This window comes from Oncorhynchus kisutch, unplaced genomic scaffold, assembly GCF_002021735.2.
Source record: "Oncorhynchus kisutch isolate 150728-3 unplaced genomic scaffold, Okis_V2 scaffold903, whole genome shotgun sequence".
NCBI lineage: Eukaryota > Metazoa > Chordata > Actinopteri > Salmoniformes > Salmonidae > Oncorhynchus > Oncorhynchus kisutch.
In genome coordinates this window covers 42,767-56,426 of record NW_022262848.1, presented here as the reverse complement: position 1 = coordinate 56,426, position 13,660 = coordinate 42,767, and the positions used below count along the sequence as shown (strand labels likewise).

General features: G+C 41.6%; 1 protein-coding gene across 1 annotated transcript in view; it reads left to right on the top strand.

The window, feature by feature from the left end:
• The first annotated feature begins 12 nt into the window (after window positions 1-12).
• The window catches only part of LOC116363033 (PHD finger protein 20-like protein 1), a 33,026-nt gene continuing 19,378 nt past the window's right edge, over window positions 13-13,660 (top strand). The window contains 11 exon segments of the mRNA XM_031816940.1: window positions 13-132; window positions 1,679-1,810; window positions 1,917-2,091; window positions 2,544-2,639; window positions 3,778-3,862; window positions 3,971-4,059; window positions 4,489-4,491; window positions 7,241-7,424; window positions 8,217-8,284; window positions 12,134-12,264; window positions 12,455-12,624. Of these exon segments, the coding sequence (XP_031672800.1) occupies window positions 1,728-1,810; window positions 1,917-2,091; window positions 2,544-2,639; window positions 3,778-3,862; window positions 3,971-4,059; window positions 4,489-4,491; window positions 7,241-7,424; window positions 8,217-8,284; window positions 12,134-12,264; window positions 12,455-12,624 (1,084 nt within the window). The 5' untranslated portion in view covers window positions 13-132; window positions 1,679-1,727.

Sequence of the window (13,660 nt, the reverse complement as noted above, 5' to 3'; positions counted from 1 at the left end):
CGTCGTTACGTTGTTACGTCCTCTATTTTATTTAGGGTAAATATCTGAGCAGAAGAATGGGAAGAAGACTGATATGTACTCATGATATGAGTTTATAACAATAACGATCATTTACCAAATGTGTTCGCAAAGGTAAAACAATTTGCAATTCATTCCAAAGAGGACAATGCACTCACAAAATACATGAGAATGTATGCCATCAGATAGCTAGAAGCTGGCTAACAGTTTTTTGGCTAGCTATTATTCTGCAGAGCTTGGCAAATTAGCTTGCTGCTAGCAAGTTAGCGTTTTCGTCGGACAAGCTAATAGCTAACCCAAATAGTGGTTCGCTTGCCATTTAATCTGTGAAATACATGGGTTTCATTAATATATTCATCTTAACTTTCTTTGCCCTTGTCATATCACCATCGTTTAGTTGGCTAGTAATACGTTAGTTAGCCCAGTTAAAAATATAACGTTAGCCAGCTAACTTATTGCAAAGTTAACTAGTTACTGTAGCATTAGGTACCATAGTAAATGGACAACTAACGGCCAGTTAGCTAAACGTTTTGTTGCAAATAAATATCCTATTTGTTCAGACATTAAATGTTAATATAACGCTTGTTTTATCACTTGACTTTTGCCACTTTTAATAACCGACATGCTAGGTAACCAACCAACCGCTTGTGTGACTTTAGCTAGCTAGTTTACGATAGCCTGCTAGCTACCTAGTTTAGTACATTAGGCTAGCTAACTATCTTAGTACGTAAATTAAGATAGCTAGTTAACGAATAATATGAATATATTAATTGTTGATTAATTAACAAACTAGTACTGTTATGAATGATTGTGCCATGATGTTTTAATGACCAGAATGTGCCAGTTGGGTGAGTATGGTGGCGGTGTCATTTTAGTCAGAATAGATTATCGACCCTGCACTTGTTTATAGTTGCACTGGGGTCGGACAGGCTTCTTGTTTAGATTAAGACACTGCAGAGCCTGCACAAGATATGGCTCGGGAAAACGTACCTCAATCCAGGGATGAGAAATGCATTGTATTCTGAATTGTCCCATTATTCCAAATGTTATACCGAGAAGGTTGAACGACTCACTGAATTTCAATAGTAACCACATCTGTCATTGTGGAATTGCTGCTGTGGCTTCTGCTACCTATCATGAGGACGAAAGGGGAACTTTTCTGGAAAAACGAGTAGTCTTCTCTGTATAACAGTTGTTATAATGGTAGAATTTTGAGTACAAGACATTTCTCATCCCACGATTGAGATACATTTTTTGAGCCTGGAATCCTGTCTGACCCCAAAGCAGTTGTAAACAAGCGTAGGGTCTGGATCTATTTTGGCTAGTGGCATGTCTGAACAGCTTGTTTGAAAGACAGTTGGTTTACTAGAGAGGATGTTAGCTAGCTAGTCTGCTATCTATTCCAATAACATTTTTGTTTTATGAATCAACTGGAATACTGCTGACCTATGTGAGCAAACTATCATGCTAGCTAGTTCAACAAGACAATATTGTTCGTGCCGTTACTTAAGCCATATAGCTAGCTAGCTAATCACCTTCCCATATGGTGCCAATTGAACAGATAGTTAATCTTTGCAGAGGGTCTCGTATGTGTGGTTTACATTTAAGAGAAAGACGGATGCTTAACATGGTCTATCCAATACCTTTGTTTTGTTTTCAGCTGCCACAGACAGACAGATCATCAGTCTTGAAACATAGACGTTGTGAAGATGAGCAGGAAGACACCTAATCGTCCAGGGATCACTTTTGAAGTCGGTGCTAGAATTGAAGCTCAAGACTATCTACAAAAATGGTCTGTAACGGTCACGTTCCTTTATGTAATCATGTGCATAATGACAGATATACATGTAACATAGTAGACATTTTGTTCTTGTCTTCTTTCTTTTACAACCTTCTAGGTACTCGTCACGCATTGAGGACATCGATTTCGATGAGGGGAAGATGCTTGTCCACTTTGATCGTTGGAGCCATCGATATGATGAGTGGATCACCTGGGACAGCACTCGGCTGCGGCCTCTTGAAAGGCCAACACTCCGTAAAGAGGGACTGAAGGAAGAGGAGGGGGAGGTGACTGTAGGTGTTTTTGTCCAGCCACAGACTACTTCTCAATTCGTCTCTCCACGATTCCTCGCATCCTATTTCCTATTTCCTGCATTCTCAACCGTATTGGAGGAGAAGGTCCAAGGTCCCTCCCCTCAGACCTTCTTCTCTATTTGAGAAGATATGATGATGTGAGGAATTGAGAAAATATGAAATGGGAGTGTCAGACTCCCCCATGTATTGTGGCTTGCAATGTATGGATGGATTTGATGAAACTCATATGGCATGCCAAGTACTCAAAACAGCTTTCTCTGGGCTAGAGACAGTTTGCCTCATGAGGAGTTTTGTTGTAGATGGTTGAGAGTGTGCAATCAAATGGATGAGTGATAGATGCATAGTAGTAACATATCGATTCTGAGTGAACTATCGTTTTAAAATAAATAACAAATTGTTTATGCCTTATATCTTATAAATATTTCTACCAGGAGAGACTCAGCGAGATGTCAGCATCTCGCCTTGATGAGCTTCCTGGATGTACAGAGAGCACAGAGGACCAAACAGAGTTACCGCAGCCGAGACAAGTATACATACATTCCCTGTGTCTCATTTTGCAGTGATTTGGCTGAATTATTAACTCCTTGTCTCACTCACTGTTTCGATTCTTCACATAACACAGCTTTGGTCAAAACCATCAGATCATTTTTGTTGAGGCATAACTGAATCTGACATAGCTATATCAGAGTTTAGGCATTTCCATACTGCAGTGCTATTCTGTGGTCTAAAGGGGCTCATTCTGCATTATTCAAGCTTTTGCTCTTTGTGTTCCTGTCATATGTTTGTAACATTTATCTTTGAGCCTTTCCCTTTGCCTTAAAGTTCCAATGCAACCATTTGTATCTCAATATTACATCATTTAGTACCTTACTGTGTTTTCAATTAAAATGATCCAAAATAGCTTCTTAGCAAAGATCAATTTCTCAAGTAAAAGTTTTGCTAGGACTGTCTGGGAGTGGTCTGAATGGGGAGGGGATAACTTAAAACTAGCTCTTATTGGCAGAGAGGTTTGGAACTCTCTTATTGGTCTATTCATTCATTTACAGCCTGTTGATGTCACCAGGCAGGCCAAAACTCCATCCCAACAAAAAAGGCTGAAATTTCAGGTGTCCTTTTCAAACAGCTCTTACACTAAAATGGCTTTTTCAGAATTTCAAAGTATTATTTTAACGTCGGTGTGGGAATGCATTTAACACACAAGAAATCACGTTTTTTTTTTTACAGCACTGGGCCTTTAATATTCAAGCTACACTTTCAACCTTACAAGCAATTCCTTTCATCCTGAATCAGACAACAACATTTAGTGCTTCTACAGTATCTATACTGGACAGAAATATAAATGTAACATACAACAATTTCAAAGATTCTACGGAGTTACAGTTCACAGAAAGCCCAACCCACTTGGGAGCCAGGCCCAGCCAATCAGAATGAGTTTATCCCACAAAAGGACTTTATTACAGACAGAAATACTCCTAAGCACCGCCCCCCCCACTCTCAAATTCCAAGGATCTTTTATTTCAGTTCATGAAGCATGGAACCAACACTTTACATGTTGCGCTTATATTTTTGTTCAGTATAATTTCAAACTTTTGTCTCTCATGGCACGTGTTTGTTAAATACATATTTAGAGTAATGGAGGTTTGTTTGGCTTGACTTGTTTTACAGGAATTGAGAGATGGTGAAGAGGTGCTTGCTCGATGGACAGATTGTCGCTACTATCCTGCAAAGATTGAATCTGTAAACAAAGAGGGTATTTATCACTAACTATTTCTGAAGCAGTAGCCATATGGCCAATACACATAACACAATGACTTGCAATTGTGTCCGTCCCAACTGAAGTGTCTTTGTTAAATTCTAGGTATCTACACGGTGCAGTTTTATGATGGAGTTATTCGCTGTGTGAAAAAAATTCATATCAAATCTATGCCCCATGATGCAAAAGGACAGGTGAGCTGGTCACATGATCATACAATCACTTCTGGAATCAGCATGAGCATATTTAAAAAAATATATATGTAAATTGAACCTTTATTTAACAAGGCAAGTCCGTTAAGAACAAATTCTTATTTACAATAACGGCCTGGATAGCATTCCTCCAATAGAAGTAAGGAACATGTAGCTTAGTAAGAACCTGGCATTATAGCTAGGGGTCTGGCGTTGTAGCTAGGGGTCTGGCGTTGTAGCTAGGGGTCTGGCGTTGTAGCTAGGGGTCTGGCGTTATAGCTAAGGGTCTGGCGTTATAGCTAGGGGTCTGGCGGTGAGGTCTGGTGGTTATAGATATACTGATTAAAAGAAGGCAAGTTAAAATTCTTGAAAGTCTGTTGTAGACAGTGTAGGATACCATAATTTTCTATTTCACTTCTCCCTCTTTTTCAGAAGGTAAAGGGCAACAGGGAATTGCTGGATTTAATGCGAAGGCTGATTCCCACAGTCTTGGCAGGATAGACTTGCTGGCATCTCCCTTGTTCCAACCAGCAGACACTCTCAAGGAGACCAGAGTCTAATCTTATTTACTACTTAATTAAGATTGAATTTATTTTACTTAGAATTTTTTTACTTTTAATGTGGAGCAGTACACTTGGAAAGTAGTAGCTAATAGTTCAAACACAAGTCCCTATTGGTTAAATATATTGATTTCTTTACTATTGAGGCTTGCTATTTTCTCACCGACCAAGGTCGTTACCTAGTCTGACACCTAGACGATCTGTTTAGTCACGGTTAACCCTGTTACTTCTCCACACACTACGCCAGAGTCCCAAATGGCACCCTAATTAGAGGCTGCTGCCCTATATACATAGACTTGGAATCACTGGTCACTTTAATAATTGGAACTAGTCCATTTAATAATAACATTGACATATTTTGCATTACTCCTCTATCTATATACTGTATTCTATCCTATTCTACTGTATCTTAGTCTATATGCATTACTCCTCTCATATCTATATACTGTATTCTATCCTATTCTACTGTATCTTAGTCTATGCTTGACTCCTCTCATATCTATATACTGTATTCTATCCTATTCTAATTTATCTTAGTCTATGCATGACTCCTCTCATATCTATATACTGTATTCTATCCTATTCTACTGTATCTTAGTCTATGCATGACTCCTCTCATATCTATATACTGTATTCTGTCCTATTCTACTGTATCTTAGTCTATGCATGACTCCTCTCATATCTATATACTGTATTCTGTCCTATTCTACTGTATCTTAGTCTATGCATGACTCCTCTCATATCTATATACTGTATTCTGTCCTATTCTACTGTATCTTAGTCTATGCATGACTCCTCTCATATCTATATACTGTATTCTGTCCTATTCTACTGTATCTTAGTCTATGCATGACTCCTCTCATATCTATATACTGTATTCTGTCCTATTCTACTGTATCTTAGTCTATGCATGACTCCTCTCATATCTATATACTGTATTCTGTCCTATTCTACTGTATCTTAGTCTATGCATGACTCCTCTCATATCTATATACTGTATTCTGTCCTATTCTACTGTATCTTAGTATATGCATGACTCCTCTCATATCTATATACTGTATTCTATCCTATTCTACTGTATCTTAGTCTATGCATGACTCCTCTCATATCTATATACTGTATTCTGTCCTATTCTACTGTATCTTAGTCTATGCATGACTCCTCTCATATCTATATACTGTATTCTGTCCTATTCTACTGTATCTTAGTATATGCATGACTCCTCTCATATCTATATACTGTATTCTATCCTATTCTACTGTATCTTAGTCTATGCATGACTCCTCTCATATCTATATACTGTATTCTGTCCTATTCTACTGTATCTTAGTATATGCATGACTCCTCTCATATCTATATACTGTATTCTATCCTATTCTACTGTATCTTAGTCTATGCATGACTCCTCTCATATCTATATACTGTATTCTGTCCTATTCTACTGTATCTTAGTCTATGCATGACTCCTCTCATATCTATATACTGTATTCTGTCCTATTCTACTGTATCTTAGTATATGCATGACTCCTCTCATATCTATATACTGTATTCTATCCTATTCTACTGTATCTTAGTATATGCATGACTCCTCTCATATCTATATACTGTATTCTGTCCTATTCTACTGTATCTTAGTATATGCATGACTCCTCTCATATCTATATACTGTATTCTATCCTATTCTACTGTATCTTAGTATATGCATGACTCCTCTCATATCTATATACTGTATTCTATCCTATTCTACTGTATCTTAGTATATGCATGACTCCTCTCATATCTATATACTGTATTCTGTCCTATTCTACTGTATCTTAGTCTATGCATGACTCCTCTCATATCTATATACTGTATTCTGTCCTATTCTACTGTATCTTAGTCTATGCATGACTCCTCTCATATCTATATACTGTATTCTATCCTATTCTACTGTATCTTAGTATATGCATGACTCCTCTCATATCTATATACTGTATTCTGTCCTATTCTACTGTATCTTAGTCTATGCATGACTCCTCTCATATCTATATACTGTATTCTATCCTATTCTACTGTATCTTAGTCTATGCATGACTCCTCTCATATCTATATACTGTATTCTATCCTATTCTACTGTATCTTAGTATATGCATGACTCCTCTCATATCTATATACTGTATTCTATCCTATTCTACTGTATCTTAGTATATGCCGCTCTGACGTTGCTCGTCCATATGTTTATATATGTTTTACATTCCATTCCTTTTACTTTAGATTGTGTATTTAGTTTGATATTACTTGTTAGATATTACTGCACTTTTGGAGCTAGAAACACAAACGTTTCGCTACGAACCGCGATAACATCTGCTAAACACGCGTATGTGACAAATACCATTTGATTTATTTCCTATATAGGTAATAGGGTTCCATTTGGAACGCACCCTAACTAACTTACAGCAGCAGCCTATAGAATAGATGCATTTATCTAACCACCAGTCTCTAATACTACGTTTCATAACAACATATGGATACATTGGATTTAAAGAGCTTTTCCAACAACAACAACAACAACAAGGACAAAGCACAACAAAACAAAATAAGAAAAAAAGTGAAGGAGGAAAAACAAGTGTCTCTCCTCCCAACAGGACTGGATAGCCCTGGTGAAAGCTGCCTCGGCTGCAGCCAAGAGCAAAGGAAGCAGTACGCCTCGTACCAGTGCCAACAGCAACAAGGACAGGGACGACCCTCACGGAGGGAAGTCTGAAGATGAGGACGGTCAGGAAGAGCTGGATGAAGAGTTGCAGGATCAGTCCGACTCTGACAAACTAGGTAACTTGAGTCCTCTCCTTCCTTCACCCCAACAGATACATGCACACTGTGGGTATTTCCCAAATGGGACCATATTCCCTGGTCAAAAGTTGTGCACTGTATAGGGAATAGGGTGCGATTTGGGACACATATGGGTTTCAAATTAGCAGGCCCTTTAAAAATGAATGATCATTTCTCAGTGTCTGTTCTCATGCAGCTAGTGCTGTATGTTAGTATCATACACCAGTGATATGGAGTAGTGGTATCATTTAGATGTTATGATTCTTTACTCTCAACCTCTCCAATGATAACTAAGACGCCGTGGTGATGATGAGGAAGAAACCAAGCCCTCCTCAGAGCAGCAAGACATGAGATCTAAGAGATAGCATGTTATTCAACTCAGAGGGTCCAGGCCTGTAAAACCACAGGTCATATTTCACCCTGGAGGGTCCAGGCCTGTAAAACCACAGGTCATATTTCACCCTGGAGGGTCCAGGCCTGTAAAACCACAGGTCATATTTCACCCCTGAGGATCCAGGCCTGTAAAACCACAGGTCATATTTCACCACGGAGGGTCCAGGCCTGTAAAACCACAGGTTTCACCCCACAGGGTTTCACCCCAGGGCCCTCCTTCTTAGTTAGCCATCACATGTACGATGTGTCTCCCAAATGGCACCATAGTCCCTTTTATAGGGCACTACTTTTGACCAGGGACTGGGTATAGAGGATATAGGGTGCCATTTGGGACAGCCAGTGTGTGTGGCGTTCCAACCTGTTAATGGACCTGTTATATTCTTCTCCCTCTGCCTTCAGAATCCCATGAAGATGATGCTGACTGTAAGAAGGAGCGGACAGAAGTCCCAGTGACGTCCCAACAACAGGTACCAGCTAGTCACTCACTGTAGTGTAGATAATGTCCCAACAACAGGTACCAGCTAGTCACTCACTGTAGTGTAGATAATGTCCCAACAACAGGTACCAGCTAGTCACTCACTGTAGTGTAGATAATGTCCCAACAACAGGTACCAGCTAGTCACTCACTGTAGTGTAGATAATGTCCCAACAACAGGTACCAGCTAGTCACTCACTGTAGTGTAGATAATGTCCCAACAACAGGTACCAGCTAGTCACTCACTGTAGTGCAGATAATGTCCCAACAACAGGTACCGGCTAGTCACTCACTGTAGTGCAGATAATGTCCCAACAACAGGTACCGGCTAGTCACTCACTGTAGTGTAGATAATGTCCCAACAACAGGTACCAGCTAGTCACTCACTGTAGTGTAGATAATGTCCCAACAACAGGTACCAGCTAGTCACTCACTGTAGTGTAGATAATGTCCCAACAACAGGTACCAGCTAGTCACTCACTGTAGTGCAGATAATGTCCCAACAACAGGTACCAGCTAGTCACTCACTGTAGTGTAGATAATGTCCCAACAACAGGTACCAGCTAGTCACTCACTGTAGTGTAGATAATGTCCCAACAACAGGTACCAGCTAGTCGCTCACTGTAGTGTAGATAATGTCCCAACAACAGGTACCGGCTAGTCGCTCACTGTAGTGTAGATAATGTCCCAACAACAGGCACCGGCTAGTCACTCACTGTAGTGCAGATAATGTCCCAACAACAGGTACCAGCTAGTCACTCACTGTAGTGTAGATAATGTCCCAACAACAGGTACCAGCTAGTCACTCACTGTAGTGTAGATAATGTCCCAACAACAGGTACCAGCTAGTCACTCACTGTAGTGTAGATAATGTCCCAACAACAGGTACCAGCTAGTCACTCACTGTAGTGTAGATAATGTCCCAACAACAGGTACCAGCTAGTCACTCACTGTAGTGTAGATAATGTCCCAACAACAGGTACCGGCTAGTCACTCACTGTAGTGTAGATAATGTCCCAACAACAGGTACCGGCTAGTCACTCACTGTAGTGTAGATAATGTCCCAACAACAGGTACCGGCTAGTCACTCACTGTAGTGTAGATAATGTCCCAACAACAGGTACCAGCTAGTCACTCACTGTAGTGTAGATAATGTCCCAACAACAGGTACCAGCTAGTCACTCACTGTAGTGTAGATAATGTCCCAACAACAGGTACCAGCTAGTCACTCACTGTAGTGTAGATAATGTCCCAACAACAGGTACCAGCTAGTCACTCACTGTAGTGTAGATAATGTCCCAACAACAGGCACCGGCTAGTCACTCACTGTAGTGCAGATAATGTCCCAACAACAGGTACCGGCTAGTCACTCACTGTAGTGTAGATAATGTCCCAACAACAGGTACCGGCTAGTCACTCACTGTAGTGCAGATAATGTCCCAACAACAGGTACCGGCTAGTCACTCACTGTAGTGTAGATAATGTCCCAACAACAGGTACCAGCTAGTCACTCACTGTAGTGTAGATAATGTCCCAACAACAGGTACCAGCTAGTCACTCACTGTAGTGTAGATAATGTCCCAACAACAGGTACCAGCTAGTCACTCACTGTAGTGCAGATAATGTCCCAACAACAGGTACCAGCTAGTCACTCACTGTAGTGTAGATAATGTCCCAACAACAGGTACCAGCTAGTCACTCACTGTAGTGTAGATAATGTCCCAACAACAGGTACCAGCTAGTCGCTCACTGTAGTGTAGATAATGTCCCAACAACAGGTACCGGCTAGTCGCTCACTGTAGTGTAGATAATGTCCCAACAACAGGCACCGGCTAGTCACTCACTGTAGTGCAGATAATGTCCCAACAACAGGTACCAGCTAGTCACTCACTGTAGTGTAGATAATGTCCCAACAACAGGTACCAGCTAGTCACTCACTGTAGTGTAGATAATGTCCCAACAACAGGTACCAGCTAGTCACTCACTGTAGTGTAGATAATGTCCCAACAACAGGTACCAGCTAGTCACTCACTGTAGTGTAGATAATGTCCCAACAACAGGTACCAGCTAGTCACTCACTGTAGTGTAGATAATGTCCCAACAACAGGTACCGGCTAGTCACTCACTGTAGTGTAGATAATGTCCCAACAACAGGTACCGGCTAGTCACTCACTGTAGTGTAGATAATGTCCCAACAACAGGTACCGGCTAGTCACTCACTGTAGTGTAGATAATGTCCCAACAACAGGTACCAGCTAGTCACTCACTGTAGTGTAGATAATGTCCCAACAACAGGTACCAGCTAGTCACTCACTGTAGTGTAGATAATGTCCCAACAACAGGTACCAGCTAGTCACTCACTGTAGTGTAGATAATGTCCCAACAACAGGTACCAGCTAGTCACTCACTGTAGTGTAGATAATGTCCCAACAACAGGCACCGGCTAGTCACTCACTGTAGTGCAGATAATGTCCCAACAACAGGTACCGGCTAGTCACTCACTGTAGTGTAGATAATGTCCCAACAACAGGTACCAGCTAGTCACTCACTGTAGTGTAGATAATGTCCCAACAACAGGTACCAGCTAGTCGCTCACTGTAGTGTAGATAATGTCCCAACAACAGGTACCGGCTAGTCACTCACTGTAGTGTAGATAATGTCCCAACAACAGGCACCGGCTAGTCACTCACTGTAGTGCAGATAATGTCCCAACAACAGGTACCAGCTAGTCACTCACTGTAGTGTAGATAATGTCCCAACAACAGGTACCAGCTAGTCACTCACTGTAGTGTAGATAATGTCCCAACAACAGGTACCAGCTAGTCACTCACTGTAGTGTAGATAATGTCCCAACAACAGGTACCAGCTAGTCACTCACTGTAGTGTAGATAATGTCCCAACAACAGGTACCAGCTAGTCACTCACTGTAGTGTAGATAATGTCCCAACAACAGGTACCAGCTAGTCACTCACTGTAGTGTAGATAATGTCCCAACAACAGGCACCGGCTAGTCACTCACTGTAGTGCAGATAATGTCCCAACAACAGGTACCGGCTAGTCACTCACTGTAGTGTAGATAATGTCCCAACAACAGGTACCGGCTAGTCACTCACTGTAGTGTAGATAATGTCCCAACAACAGGTACCAGCTAGTCACTCACTGTAGTGTAGATAATGTCCCAACAACAGGTACCAGCTAGTCACTCACTGTAGTGTAGATAATGTCCCAACAACAGGTACCAGCTAGTCACTCACTGTAGTGTAGATAATGTCCCAACAACAGGTACCAGCTAGTCACTCACTGTAGTGTAGATAATGTCCCAACAACAGGTACCAGCTAGTCACTCACTGTAGTGCAGATAATGTCCCAACAACAGGTACCAGCTAGTCACTCACTCTAGTGTAGATAATGTCCCAACAACAGGTACCAGCTAGTCACTCACTGTAGTGCAGATAATGTCCCAACAACAGGTACCGGCTAGTCACTCACTGTAGTGCAGATAATGTCCCAACAACAGGCACCGGCTAGTCACTCACTGTAGTGCAGATAATGTCCCAACAACAGGTACCAGCTAGTCACTCACTGTAGTGTAGATAATGTCCCAACAACAGGTACCAGCTAGTCACTAAAAGTCACTAAAAGACAGACTTTGCTCCATAACAGTTGTTTTTCTAAGGCTGTCCCAAATGGCATCATATTCCCTATAAAGTGCACTGCTTTGGACCAGAGCCCATAACAAAAGTAGTGCACCAAATACGGAATAGGATCCCATTTGGGACTTAACCCAAGAGTCATGTCATGACAGCAATCCCACTGTTTATTCCTCTCTGTATTCTTCCAGAAGGTACCAAGAACAGCAGACCATGATTCCTTACAGAGGCAGACCCAGAGACAGACGGGGTCCTCTGTGACGGGCTCTCCAGCCAAGTGTCGGAACAGGCGTCTGAAGCACCACTCTGGGGAGTCCAACAGGTAGCGTTTGACAAGATAGCTATTGGCTTTCAATGCCTTAGGAAATCTGTGGTTTATTGGTATATTTATAGTGTATTGTAATCAGGTAATAATTTGTCATTAATAATGTCATTGTAAGTTGTACTTGTAATTCATATTTTTGTATAATCATTTGTTAAATAATGAAGAACCCATTTGTCATGGTTAACAGCAGCCAGAAGCAGAGAGCGTCCAGGCCGCCGTGCTCCATCACTACTCTGTCTGCTGGGGAGGACACCATGTCAGCCCCAGAGTCCATGCTGAGTCCCTCCCCCAGACACAGCTGCCCAGACACGGCTACCTCAGGTCGGTCTGCTGAGGGACAGGGTCACAGTGGGAAAGGTACTTCCACTAACTATGTCAAAGTAGTGTATAGTCTTAGACACAAGTGGTGTTACAAATATGAACTTTATGGATACAGTTTTTTGGAAGATTGTTTGGGGGAAAAACAAACTAATTGCCTCAGAAGTGTTAGGTTCTAATTCTCCCAGTAAAAACACGATGGACTGAAAGCTTAAACCAAGTTTATTCTTCCCAGAGGACTAATACAGCTGCATTAGTCACAGACGTTGTTCACACAAGCACTGATACTTAACCCTTCCTCCTATGCTGAGTCTCCTCCTACACCTCTGTACAAGCACTGATACTTAACCCTTCCTCCTATGCTGAGTCTCCTCCTACACCTCTGTACAAGCACTGATATTTAACCCTTCCTCCTATGCTGAGTCTCCTCCTACACCTCTGTACAAGCACTGATATTTAACCCTTCCTCCTATGCTGAGTCTCCTCCTACACCTCTGTACAAGCACTGATACTTAACCCTTCCTCCTATGCTGAGTCTCCTCCTACACCTCTGTACAAGCACTGATACTTAACCCTTCCTCCTATGCTGAGTCTCCTCCTACACCTCTGTACAAGCACTGATATTTAACCCTTCCTCCTAGGCTGAGTCTCCTCCTACACCTCTGTACAAGCACTGATATTTAACCCTTCCTCCTATGCTGAGTCTCCTCCTAGACCTCTGTACAAGCACTGATACTTAACCCTTCCTCCTATGCTGAGTCTCCTCCTACACCTCTGTACAAGCACTGATATTTAACCCTTCCTCCTATGCTGAGTCTCCTCCTACACCTCTGTACAAGCAGTGATACTTAACCCTTCCTCCTATGCTGAGTCTCCTCCTACACCTCTGTACAAGCAGTGATATTTAACCCTTCCTCCTATGCTGAGTCTCCTCCTACACCTCTGTACAAGCACTGATACTTAACCCTTCCTCCTATGCTGAGTCTCCTCCTACACCTCTGTACAAGCAGTGATACTTAACCCTTCCTCCTATGCTGAGTCTCCTCCTACACCTCTGTACAAGCACTGATACTTA